General features: G+C 35.0%; 1 protein-coding gene across 1 annotated transcript in view; it reads right to left on the minus strand.

The window, feature by feature from the left end:
• SEMA3D (semaphorin 3D) overlaps positions 1-13,540 on the minus strand; it is a gene marked incomplete at both ends in the record, with an annotated part of 107,155 nt that overhangs the window by 24,066 nt on the left and 69,549 nt on the right. Inside the window, 3 exons of the mRNA XM_080936271.1 lie at positions 5,666-5,810; positions 9,703-9,772; positions 10,807-10,921. Of these exons, the coding sequence (XP_080792397.1) occupies positions 5,666-5,810; positions 9,703-9,772; positions 10,807-10,921 (330 nt within the window). The remainder of the gene's footprint in view (positions 1-5,665; positions 5,811-9,702; positions 9,773-10,806; positions 10,922-13,540) is intronic.

Genomic DNA, 13,540 nt, shown 5'->3' on the forward strand with positions numbered 1-13,540 from the left:
TGGTAATAGCAGTAGTCCTTCTCAAAGAAATTGTAAAGAAATCACCAATTTTTACAAAACTTGAAAACTGGGGCAAAATAGTTTAAGGGCATTGAATCATATGTTTCCTACACATCTACATTATAAAAGCTCTTTTCAGCCTTTGACAGAATGGTTTAAAACTGAAATTCACCAAGCTCTCATTAAAATGCTTTATCAGGATTGGGAGGATAGCTTAATCTGTAAAGTGCTTGCCACGGGAGCAGGAGAACTGACTTCCAATCCCTAGTACGACATAAAAACAAAAGTGTGAACATGCCTGTAACCATGATCTAGTGCAATGGAGGCAGAGGATTAACTGCTGGCAAGTTACTACATAGTTTTGCCCAATTGGTGAACTCCAGATTCATTGAAAAACTCTGTCTTCAAAATAATAACCCGGCTGGAGCAACAGAGGACACTGAATATCAGCTTCAGACTTGCAGATACACATTCACATATGTGCACATATAACACATATAAAATAAACACAGCACACACTGGTGTGCACACACATGTGCACATGAACACAAAAATTCCTTGTCAACACAGAATAACTGTGAAATACACTTCTTTATTTACTAAACCTGCATTAAGTTATTCCTAAGAAATCAACACCAAAATCATAATGCTTCTTTTCAAATCCTCCTTAGTCTGAGGTGATTTTTTTTAGACTATTACATTTCTCCAGTTTGGCTCCTGTATCTGATGTGTGCAATAATGTTTCATTCGGAACTTCATAGCACAAAACCAAGCAGGACAGTCAAGATCCTAAAAATGTATTGAAGAAAACCTGGTTTGTTCAGCTGCTCTTGTCAGACACCAGAGGGTAGAAGAATCACTGTGGGAAAATATCTCTGAGCGCTCAGGTTTATTAACAGAGAGCACTGGGGACCAGGAGTTGAGATTTGGCATTGGTCAACAGTGGTACAACAGCAACCACTATTCCTTAATATCGGTTAACATAAATGGACTGAATTCCCCAATAAAAAGACATAGACTATCAGACTGGATACATAAACAGAATCCAGCATTTTGCTGCGTACAGGAAACTCATCTCAGATACAAAGACAGACACTATCTCAGAGTAAAAGATTGGGAAAAAACCTTCCAAGCAAACGGCCTCAAAAAACAAGCTGGAGTAGCCATTCTAATATCAACTAAAGTAGATTTTCAACCAAAAGTTATCAAAAATGATAAGGAAGGATACTTTTTACTCATTACAGTGAAAATTTGTCAGGAGAAACTCTCAATCCTTAACATATATGCTCCAAATACAAGAGCAACCATATTCATAAAAGAAACCCTACTAAGGCACAAAAAAAATACCTCGCACCACACACAATAATAAACCAGGTACACTGAAACTATTAGAAGAGAAAGTAGGGAAAACCTTAGAACATATAGGCATAGGAGAAAATTTTCTGAACATAACACCAATGGCTCGTCCTTTAAGGTCAAATATCGACAAATGGGAAATAATGAGATTGCAAAGTTTCTGTAAGGATAACACTTCTCCACTGTTGGTGGGGTTGTAAACTGATACAACCACTGTGGAAATCAGTCTGGTGATTCCTCAGAAAATTGGCTATAATACTACCTGATACCCAGTTATTCCACTTCTGGTCATATACCCCAGAGATGTTCCAACAACCAACAAAGACAAATGCATCACAATGTTCATAGCAGCTCTATTTATAATAGCCAGAAGTTGGATAGAACCCAGATGTCCTTCAGTAGATGAATGGATACAAAAATTGTGGCATATTTACACAATGGAGTACTACTCAGCTATCAGAAACAATGACTTTATGAAATTCTTAAGAAAATGGATGCATCTAGAGAATATCATCCTGAGTGAGATAACCCAGTCACAAAAGAACAGACATAATATGCAGTCTTTGATAATTGCATACTAACTCCAGAAGGCTCTGAACATCCCAGAAACAACTCACAGACTATATTAAGTTAAAGAAAAACAAAGGCCAAAAGAAAAACAATAAAATGAAAAATCATTATTCTTAATCTTTACACACCAAGAAAACTTTGAATATTTCCAGGTTACATCTTGTTTTACATGTACTTTATGTTCATTGTAACTAGTAAGATTTTAATACATATTATCAAACCTTTAAAAAAATCAAGTACTGATAAAAATGTGTTCATATACTTTTGTGCAAAAATGCTTTTAAGATCTGTACATTTATCTCTGTTTTTAAAATGAAGTTGTTCAATTAAGAAGAAACAAGGAGATTCACAAAATATAAGCACAGACATGACAATGTGGCAGTAGATGATACAGAGAATATATAACTATGTGGCTTATGCAGGCATATATTTCCAGGGAAACATTAAGAAAAACATAACATTATATCAAGGAATGAAAAAAGACTGATCATAAAACTGTACCCAGCCCCACTCTTTCATCCTGCCGGTTGGGTAATATGAGATTCGCTATGTTATTTAATTATTCTAGACACCAGTTTTTTCCAGTGTAATAAGAGGGTAAATTATAATGTCTTTATCACTCATTCAATTCTTACATTCTCAAATTTTACAAGAGCAGTCACTTGATAGTCTGTGAAACTTAATTTCAGTGATTTTATGAATGTGGTTCCTTAAAGTGGTAAAGTTCATTTGGTAAGAAGAACTTGTGGGACAGATTTTCACATCAGATACACAATATTGCTACCACAATATCAGCATTAAAAATGAAAAATAAGTTGTTTGCAAATACATCAAAATATTTGCAATGTAGAAATAAGATGATTATTATTAGGAAATAAAATAATAAGCACTCATTGAAAACAACTGAGTAAGTAAGGAAACAAAGAAGTTAAAACCTCTGTATTCTTTTATCATTTTATCCTAGCTATTTTAAAAATACAGCATTACAGACCAGTTTGTTTAACATATTTTGGTTCTTCTTTTATCACTGACAAAATCCACCCACATGCATTTTCTGATTTAGTGGGAGCTATTTATTGCTCTCATAGAAGTTGCTCTATGTTTAGAAATGTCATATAGTGAGCATTGTGTGCTTTCTATAAAATTCCAGCAGTAGCTGAGCAAATAGTGACAGAAAACCTTACTGCAGCTTCTTTTACTTACCTTTTAAATAGGAAGTAATGTAACCATTAACAAGTGGTATATAGTCCTTTTGATAATTGTGTGCAATTAATGAGTGTGATAAAATTCAGTGAGTGTGTTTTTGTATATGAATTATTAATTGCAATTAATGTAGATTGTCCCAGTCTCAAATTCTTTCACTTATAATACCCAGAGGACTGGGGTTAGAGGGCTTTAATTCATGGCAGTACCTAAAAGGAGTATGATCATTCTTAGGTTCATTGTAATGGCATTCCAAGTAGCAAAGATGTGGGACAACTATGTGTACACCAATAGATGGATGGATAATGAGTACACATGCATTTGTGTGCACAAACTTATACACACACAGATGCACACACACACACACACACACCCACCCCTCTGAAATACTATTAGCCATAAAGGGGAAATAAATTCTACCATATGTAGCAAAAAATAAAAAATAAAAAGCTTTCAGAATGACACTGAATTTAGCAATTTATTCATAGTTAGAAAAACACTGAGTAAAGCATTTTATTTATAGAAATTCTGTTACTTACTTAATAGGAAGTACTGAAGTACAATTCATAGACCCAAAAAACAATGAAGTGGCTATCACAGGATAAAGAAAAGAGAATGGAGGCGGTTGGGAAAAACTATGGGCAGAACTTCTCAGGCAAAAAGAATGAGTTCTACAAGCCCATTGTACACCCATTACTCTGTTCTGCATGGTGACATATTGCAAACATAAAAATTTAATAGGATGTATCACAGGGTCCTTTTTTGTTCATGTTAAAAATGAAATAAACTAAAATGTGACTGTTAAGAATTGTAATATTTGAAAAATTATTTCCACAGGCTGATACTGGTGGCTCACTCTGATAATCCCAGTAACTGGAAGCTGAATTTGTGAGAGCTAGTGTTATGTTTTCATTTATGTATTGTGTTTAAGAGACATGTAAAACAAAAGTATCTCTAACCTGTAAGCCTAATTGCCAAAGGACAGATAAACCTGTAAGCCTCACTTGCCCAAGGACAGGTAACTTCCTGGAAACACTGGAGGCTTTTCATGTCAGATAGCATACTACACACTTTCACACCCAACTGCCAAGCAATTGTGTGATCCCATGTAGTATGGAGGTACACGGGCACATGGTCTATCAGGATGAATGCTTGCCCCTGTTCGACAAACACGGAAAGTGCACAGTATTTGGAAGTTTGCCTTTATAATCACTGGACTAACATAATTCAGGGTCTTTTTCTGGGAATCCTGGGTATGGACCAGGTACGTGTCCATCATCCTGGCCAATATTTAGTTTAAAAACCGTCTTCCAATTTAGCTCAAATATTGTACCAGTAATCTTATTCTTTCTTCCAAGAAGGGGTTAAGAGATACAGCTAGACTACAGCAGTCCTAGGCCACTCTAATATACATGAAGACTGAGGCTTCAGACCAACCTGAGCATTGGTTTAGCTATTTCCTCCTTGTTAGGACATTCTCTGCTGGGGGGAGGATTGTGGCCCTTACAATGCTGAAGAAGAAGCTTTGGTGACATAGCTGACCCATAAAACCCCTTGCAGGGTTCAGTCAGCAGGAAGGAATTGCTGGCCAGAAAAGAATTCAGAAAAGCTACTTGCAAGTTTTCCCTGGAGTTCCAGTGATGAGGTTTTTTGAGTCATCACCATAGGTTGGGGTGGCCCCACAGTCACCTCAGCTCCTGAAAGTAACCTCTCACCCAGAGACATGACCCCAGCAACTTCACTGTGGGGCTATAACTGATTGCTCCCACCTGCCTTGTAAAGCTAGTGCCATTATTTTTTTCTGGTTCAGGCTCCAGATAATGGCCATACAGCAAGTTTTGCTACTAACTTCCCAGGGGAGAGAAACATTTTTTAGTTGATATTATTAAATGTCTTACAATCCATGAACACATAAGCAGCTGAAATAGGCTGAAGGTGCTTTTGTGATTGAAATGAGGATGTTTGAGGCAACTTTATCTAATAACCCTCATTTACCATAATAAAGATTTCAAATTTAAAAAACAAGAATTTCTTCCACTCTATGGACAGTATATTATCTCAAATTTCTGTATAATGAAGACAGATGCATATCAAGAAAAGGTATCATTTAAATAAGCCATTTTAAACAATCAAGTATTTTTTTTAAATAAGGAACCAGACACTGAGATATTTTAGAGACATATGCAAGATATATGCAGATACATATGAACAAAACAATTCATCGGCTGGCATTTTTATGTAATTTGTCAAATTTGCATTCTGTACAACTAAACTGACAGAACTGAGTTACAATTTGACATGTTATCATAATGCAATCATCACGTTACAGTCCAGTGTGTTCTTCAGTACTTAAAATTCTCATTCAAAATTCGTTAACTTCATTTGAATAATGAAAATACTAATGTATCGCTGTAAACAGATAGTTCTTTCAAATCAACAGCACATGTAGCTTTACAAATGGCATAGTTGGTAATCATAGAATTAGGAACTGAATGTGGAGTTAGAGAACTAATCCAGTTTTAACGTGGGTACATACCGTTCCAGGTCGGGGATAAGGAATTCTTCCATCATACTGCACCCAACGGTGGTCTGCACTCTCCTTATGCGCATAGGGACCATTGAAAACTGCTCTGATGTCAGCCATGCTGTACACACACACAGCAGAGCCTTTGAAGATGGAACTGAAAGAGAGGAAGAGGGTTGTTCATTTGCCCACTGAACTCACATCTGCACCAGGAGATGAGTGGTAAATACGTCGCACACTCCAGTTAACAGGCATTGCAGAATCTGTGCCTATGTCTTGAAGGAGCTTATAGGCAAGTAACCTTGACTGACATGAGATGATGGTAACTACCTTACAGGTGGTAAAGGAAGCATGCATCAAGAATAAGATGTCAAATGGGTTACCAAGAATCACCATGGAACAGGTAATGTCTGCACTGACACTTAAGTCTTAGTAGGAATCATTGGATCCAGTGGTTCTCAAGTGTCCCAGTTCGATGACACTTTAATATATTTCATGTTTTGGTGACACCCAACCATATAATTATTTTTATTGCTATATCATAACTGTTATTCTGTTAGTTATTAATCATTATGTAAGAATCTGATGTGTAGAATATGTGACACCTGTGAAAGGGTCTTTTGACTTCCCAAAATGTCATGAGCCCCAGGTTGACAAACATTGATCTAAAATAATCCTGTAGTATAGAAATGATTAGGTATGATTCTTACTCACCTATCACTTAATTTTGAAATTAATACTATACTAATAAAGCACTTAAATATAAAAATTTACATTATGTTCAAAATATTTGAATGCATGAAACACAGTTTATGAAACACGAAACATTGTTTATCTGTCTTTCTGAACATTTTGGTTTTTTTCTTATTATTTTATTGTTTGTATATGACATGTAATTCTGAGTTAGCAACAAATTTTATTGTCTTCTTCAGTGCTGTATTGTGGGGATAGAACTACTGGTGTCAGGCTTATGTGGCAAGTTCAAACACTGACGAAGCCAGCTTCCTGGCATTTATCCATCTATAAAAGTGATTGCAAATCCCCTTGGACACTTTGTTAACATAATTTTGTTAAAATGATTTTTAAGGCAGAAATAAATTTTTAGTTTTTTATTGGGCTTATGAATTATAGCCATCTACTTAATAGTTATGGTGACCATAATCAGCAGGAATACCAAGCAGGTAAAACTTCCACAGGAATTCTAAAATTCTACAATACAGCAACCACAATCCTTAGGAGACATCTGGTACTTCTTTCTCACTGTAATTGTCTTTGAGGCTAAGACATTTTGCAAAGTCTGTTATTTAAATTAAGATGAACCTTTCTGACCAAATGACATCATCCTGACTTTACACAAGCAAGCTAATAACTCTTTAGCATGAGAAGCTTCGTCATTAATCTTATTAGAATGATAGTAAGTGGGAAACATCAGAAGGTAATGGTAAGCAAGCATCTAGAAGGAACGTGATGTCATGATAATAACAACATATCTGCCTATTACATTTTAAAGAAATAATGCACCATTATTAAAGATTAATTATCTATTTTCACTAGATGAAGGATATGACTTGCATTCCAACATCACTTCAGTCTTCATGGCAGCATGAAAATAAAACAACAAAGAACACGAGCAACAAAGACCTGACTTAATACTTCACACCCTGGGTGGGCAGAAACTTGATAGGAAAAGAAAAAGAGACACAATCTTGGGTCTCTGTCTCCCTGGCACATATCTAAATCTGTGTGTGCACATCGACTTCAAAGCAAGACTTTGAATGGAATGGGGCCAAGAAAACTAGAGCTGAGACACTTGAACCACTGCAGGCAATTGCTCCTCTTGCATCATCTTAAATGCATTGCGCATTAGTAGATAAATAGATCCCCAAAACACAGCTTTTAGGGTATCTTCTAAATTATTACAATATTTCCTTATTAAGTCTCACAATTAATCAAATACTATTTTCATAACGTATTCTGTATCCATAGACAATTTCTCCTCATGAGGATCTTGCTACAGGAAAAAAGAAATAAGCTATAAACTGAAAGAATTTATTTAAAGGAAGATACAAGAGTAATTTCTTTCCTTGTTAAGAACAATGCCTTCAAGTTCTCCTGTGCTAACGTCAGAGCACAAAGATAAAGAGCTAAGGGGGAGATATATGCAAAACTGAAAGGTACTCCAGGCATGCAATGGAAGTGGCTGTGTCTTTTAACACAGTCAGGCGTAAGTAACCACATTGAACAGGATGACAGGAGGGAGCACACATTTGTACGAGGTTTGTGGATATGCTACAAACTCACTGAAGTCAGAGGAGAGCCTCTGATGCACAAAAGATAAAAATCAGGTCATGATAAAGGTATAAATGTGAGGAAACATTCAGAATAGCTTTGCTGATAGGAACTGGCAACTTGTCTTAAAGGGTAGGTTCATGGAATAGTCAGAACAGCCCTGTCAGCCTGTTCAAGGTGACAAAGGAACACATGTAGGATAGTTTGTGATCTAAGGTTCTAAGTCAAGAATGTTCTCATTTTGTGATAGATCACAGCTTTGCCAGTTAACTCAGTCCTTTATTCATTTTTTCCTTAGTACAGCCTCTATATAGAAAGCACTAATTATGAAAAGCACATATGTGTGCTTTTTGTACTAACAGTTTTATCTTGTGACTTCCTGTTAGAAATAAGCTTATTCACATGTAAAGTAGCATGAGCTCAGATTAGTTGTTGATGAATCACATGTAACAAACATAGACTGGAAACAACAGGGAAGTTTAGGGACTGGATAAAAATTATCTGCATTACACCATGCTGGTGTAAAAAGAACAAATATGAATAGATTTCTAAGAAACAGAAAACCAAAGGCAATTAAAAATATGTGTGATATGCAACTATGAAAGAAAATTTAAAAGCCCCTCTAGCTATTGTTATGGTATGACCATTAGGTATCCCTAACAAACACTTGCTCTTAAGCCACTGGGCCCAAATTCATAGTACTATTTTGGGAGGTGGGACGTCACTGGAGAAACTGGCTCTCTGGAAGTAGGCCTTGAAGATTACACCTCAACTCTGCTTCTGGCCATGGTTTTGCTTGGCCTTATAATCTCAAGTATGAGAAAGCTCCTGGGGCATGCCTGCTCTACCATAATGGATTAAAACTTTTGAGGGTGAAAATTTCTGTAAGTGGTCTCTGGGGTATTCAGTCAGAGTTATGACAAAAGCATTTACTGTAACTGTGCTACTTTGGGGCTGAATGTGTAGCTTGGAGCATGGGTATCAGCCTATGAATGCCCGGGAAACAAACAAATAATATTTGACTCATAATGTATAAAATCTTCGAGGGATAAATGCATTCTCTGTGGGGCAGGAGATGACTCAGGGTTAAGAGTGCCTGTTTCTTTTACAGAGCACCAGAGTTTGGCTCAGTTTCCAATGCCCACTTTAGGCAGTTCACAACTGCTTGTAGGTCCAGTTCTAAAGTGTCAGATGTCCTCTTCTGGCTTGTATGGTCATCCACACACGAGTTCACATACACACATACACAAACACATAAACATAGCATACACACACACACACACACACACACACACACACACAAAGTAAAAAAGTACAGAATTAAGTGTCTTCAGACTAACCAGGTATGAAAATTTGGCGTAGCAACAAAGAACCTTATTGTCTACCACAGAAAAACCACGTTCACTTTTGTGGCCTCTCTGGTGTGTCTCCAACTATTCGAACATCAGGTTAGTTACTAAGATGAATGAATTTAACAGATATGATGATCAAAGTATATGATCAGTTGACTTTAGGGAGAGTATTTTTAATAATCTGGGTGGACCTGATTTAATCAGGTCTCAAGTTACCTATCTACAAATTCTGCACTGAGATCTTTGGACATGTTGAAAATTTAACTTTCCTGCCTTGTCTTGGCAGCCTGCCTTTTGGATTCTGGAGCTGCCTAGCAAAGTCATGAGATCCTGTACCTTAATTTCATACACACAACTCTTGTAATTTTTTTTAACAAGTCTTTAAGAAGAGCATCTTGTTCAACTTACCTGGTTGTGGTAAAGACTCCATATACAACAGGATTTCTTTCATCCCTTGTAGGGAGTAAGTAAATATCTTCTGTTAATAGAAAAATAATTATTATTCACATATTTGTTTTACAATATTACCATTGGCTTTTTAATAATGTATAATACTTCATGAACTCTATGTAGATTATAAAATAAAGATGAATCACGACAATATTAAGGAATTAAGGGTCAAAGCTTTCTCACCAGCTATATGACATGACCTCTATTGGTATACTTTAACCAAGTATGAAGAAGATGACTCAGTTGGCAGTCTCCCTGACACTTTCTAATTAAAAATATGTGACTTTACATAAAATCAAAACCAGAGACTGAGGGAAGCTATTACTCACCAATTTAAGAGCACGTTGTACTGTAATGGCTTTGGGTTAATATTTCAATATGAAAAATAAATGCATGCATAGTGAATTCAGCACTGATATTGAAGAAGTACTAGAGTTTTTTATAGGATTATGTGAGATATTGAGTGTGTTTATTTTCAATATGAGATTACATAATTCTTATGAAGTAATTGGAGGATTTATTCATTTTGCATGTTTCATAAAAATAAAACAGAAAAAGCTAATAATGTTGAGTTTATATGAATCTAATGTCTTTCCAGACCTAGATTCAAAAGTAATAACAATAAAGATATGAAGAGGAAATCTGTGAATGTGATTTTAGTCAGATGATCGTAATCTAATAGGCTCCCATATTGCCCAGCAGAGGGCACTGTGAGAACAAGGAATCCAAACATCCTACTTGTAGAAGGTTCCTGGAAGCAAAGAAAAAGATAAGGAGGGGATTGTATGGTTAGACGATCTAATTGTATCACCTCTCCTTACTGTAATTTTGCTTTCTTCATTTAATTTGAGAATCTTTCAGATACAGGAGCACTTCATTATATTGTGTACTTATACTGAGAACAAAGGCTTCACGTGTGCAAATATTTATTTAGTAAGAACAATTCCCTCGGACTGTGTTTATACGTTTCCATCCAGGTATGTGATGCTAAAATAAGATAAATGTTGAATCACTTGATTAAGAAGATAAACTTTTCCAAGAAACAAGGGATATGCAACTTACGAAGTTCATCAAAGTGAGTATCTGCCCCATCGCTTCCAGGAATTGAGCAAACCAGTCTTGCCTTAAGAAAAGTAGTCCATTTGTTTATCAGACTCCGTTGTCCACCAACATCATTCTAAAAGAACGAACAACCAAACGGTTAAAAAGTTAACAATACAAATCTATAAGGAACAAAACCAGTATGCATTACAGGTAGTATCTTATCAATGATACCTTTACAAAGCATGGAGCCTGAGTATGTACTTCATATCCTCCATAATACAAAGGTTTGCTTGTCACTCAACCGTGCATGTTCTTATGCTTAAGAGAATGCAAGACAAGCAATTTAACTCTCATGAGTGAGTAGATGTATGCAGAGCTGCAGTAATTAAAGCAGGCTGGGATCAATCCTATGTCTGCCAAGTTTCTGTTCCATGACTTACAAAATGCTAATACGTTTCTAGTTTGTCATTGGCCATATATGATTAATGACTTGAAATTCAGTTATTTTGATGATCAGATGGAAAATTTTGTGTAATATATTTAATATATTGTCAGGCAACTTGAGTTCAATATCCATTAGAAAGACTTATGTATCATGTAAGAATTAAAGAACAATATTTTAATGTTTTAAAATTAGGCTTCATTATAGAATTAAAAGTCTTTCTCAAACTAATGTATTTCTAATTAAACATCAAGGAAATATAAGTATATGCATACATAAAAATAATTTTAGTATTAATTTACGTACATTACCTCTACTCAAAAGTTTTTTAAATTTAAAGTGGTTTTAAGCATCATGCCAAATATAAACATCCATATCAAATAAATAGAATAAACCAAATTATTTTCCTTTGTACGCTGTTTATAAGATTTAAAAAATGTGTTTGAATAAGCTAGCTTTTCTGGTGCTCATAATAATGAAAATGCAGAAGATTCATGGAATGTACACATTAAGCATTTTATTTAAATAAAAATATCTTGCAATTCAGTTTCTATTAATTTATGTATATTTAACTATAAGTTACCTAAATCTTTTGTCTTCCTCATTCTTGTTTTAAGAATAGTTAATGAAAAACTAATTGACAATCTCTATATATGGGCTGCTTAATTCCTATAAACTAGACCAAACTGAAGAAAAATATCTGAATGACTAACCACTAACCTAAGCAAGAAAATTGAGCCTGTGTATGTATGTATGTATGTATGCATGCACACACACATACACATTTATTTTTGAAAAAAGAAGACAAAGAAGGAAGACTAGAGAACCTCACATCTTCAGAGTAGCTAAGATCAAGCACAAAGTTGCACAATAAACAACTCTTTAAAATCATCCCTATTTAACAAGGAGAGCTGTTGACCAATAAAATGAAGTAATAATTATTATTTTCTTCATTTATTTTTTTAAAATTATAACAAATAAATATATAAAGTAAAAGATAATTCTAAACTCTGAAGACATTGATCTGGAATAAAAGTACACTTCATGTACTTAATAAAAGAAACATAAAATCTCATAGATTTTGTTTCTTCTCACTTGTTCTTTGTGAAAATTTGACATAAGCTTTCATTCTGTAGCCATCTGGCCTGGAACTCCCTGTGTAGACCATTTTGTCTTAAGCTGTCAGAAATCCTTCTACTGCCTTCCCAGAGCTGGGATTAAATGGGTGTACCACCACACTCAATAACTATCTCTTTTCCATAAAGCTTAAATGATTCCAAGGCCTTTTGACCAATAAAATTCATTTGTAGGTTAGTGCACATGTGCTTAAGGTTACACAGAGAAATATGTGTTATTATGTATATGAATATATACAATAAAACCACAATGGTGTACATAGAAAGAACTTAACAATCAAAAAAAACATCAAAGGGGTTTGGGAGAGGTTATTGTTTCATTTTATCAGAAACGCAGTTTAGAATTTCTGCCTTTTAGATGATAATAAAATCTATGATAGCATTTAATTTTTAGTTGTTTTAAGTTATCTGAGAAAACCAAGTTTTTAATCTATTACAATATTCTTTGATGTGTCTTCTATCAGGTGCTTAATACATATATTTAATAGGTAAGAAATAACTAGTTTTACAAATGTGGTGGACAAAGTTGTTTAAACATGTTTGGAGAGCCAAGAATACAGAGTCTTTGCTGAAGTTCCTGTCCATTGAGAAAAGGCAGACAGGTGTGTGGGAGGAGGCAGACTTGATGTTATGTCTTCACAAAGACAGGCAGTGTCAGGGTACGTGTGACAGGATTAGTTGCAGAAATGCCCCAGGGGCTGGAAGTTAAAGGAAAAGTACAGCAGACAGAACAATCCAAAACACACTTAGAGAACCAAAACAAAGACAGCTTTAAAGTAAACTGGGATCAATTAAAATAGTGGAGAAAAATGTTAGAAAGTAAATTAGGAGAAGACCAAGGGAGGCTTTCATATGAGGCCAAGGTGCCTGTGTATTATTAAGTACACAATGAAGAAGTGCTCAGAGATTGTAATTAGGAAAGAAATGAAATAATCATATTTGTCTTTGAGAAAACCACATACCATATCTTAATGTTACTCTAGTAACAGGCATATCTATAGCTGCTTTTAAGTATCTCTTGTGTATTTTTCTTATTTGATTAATATTGCTTAAAAAACTTCTACCTAGCTATTTGACAATTCTGATGTTTTTGAAGATTTAAAGGCAGACCTTTCTAAATATGGCTTTTTAAAATGCTCATAATTCAGAAAGTATCTTTGTTCAATATATACTG

This window comes from Micromys minutus, assembly GCF_963924665.1.
Source record: "Micromys minutus genome assembly, chromosome: 23".
Taxonomy (NCBI): Eukaryota; Metazoa; Chordata; class Mammalia; order Rodentia; family Muridae; genus Micromys; species Micromys minutus.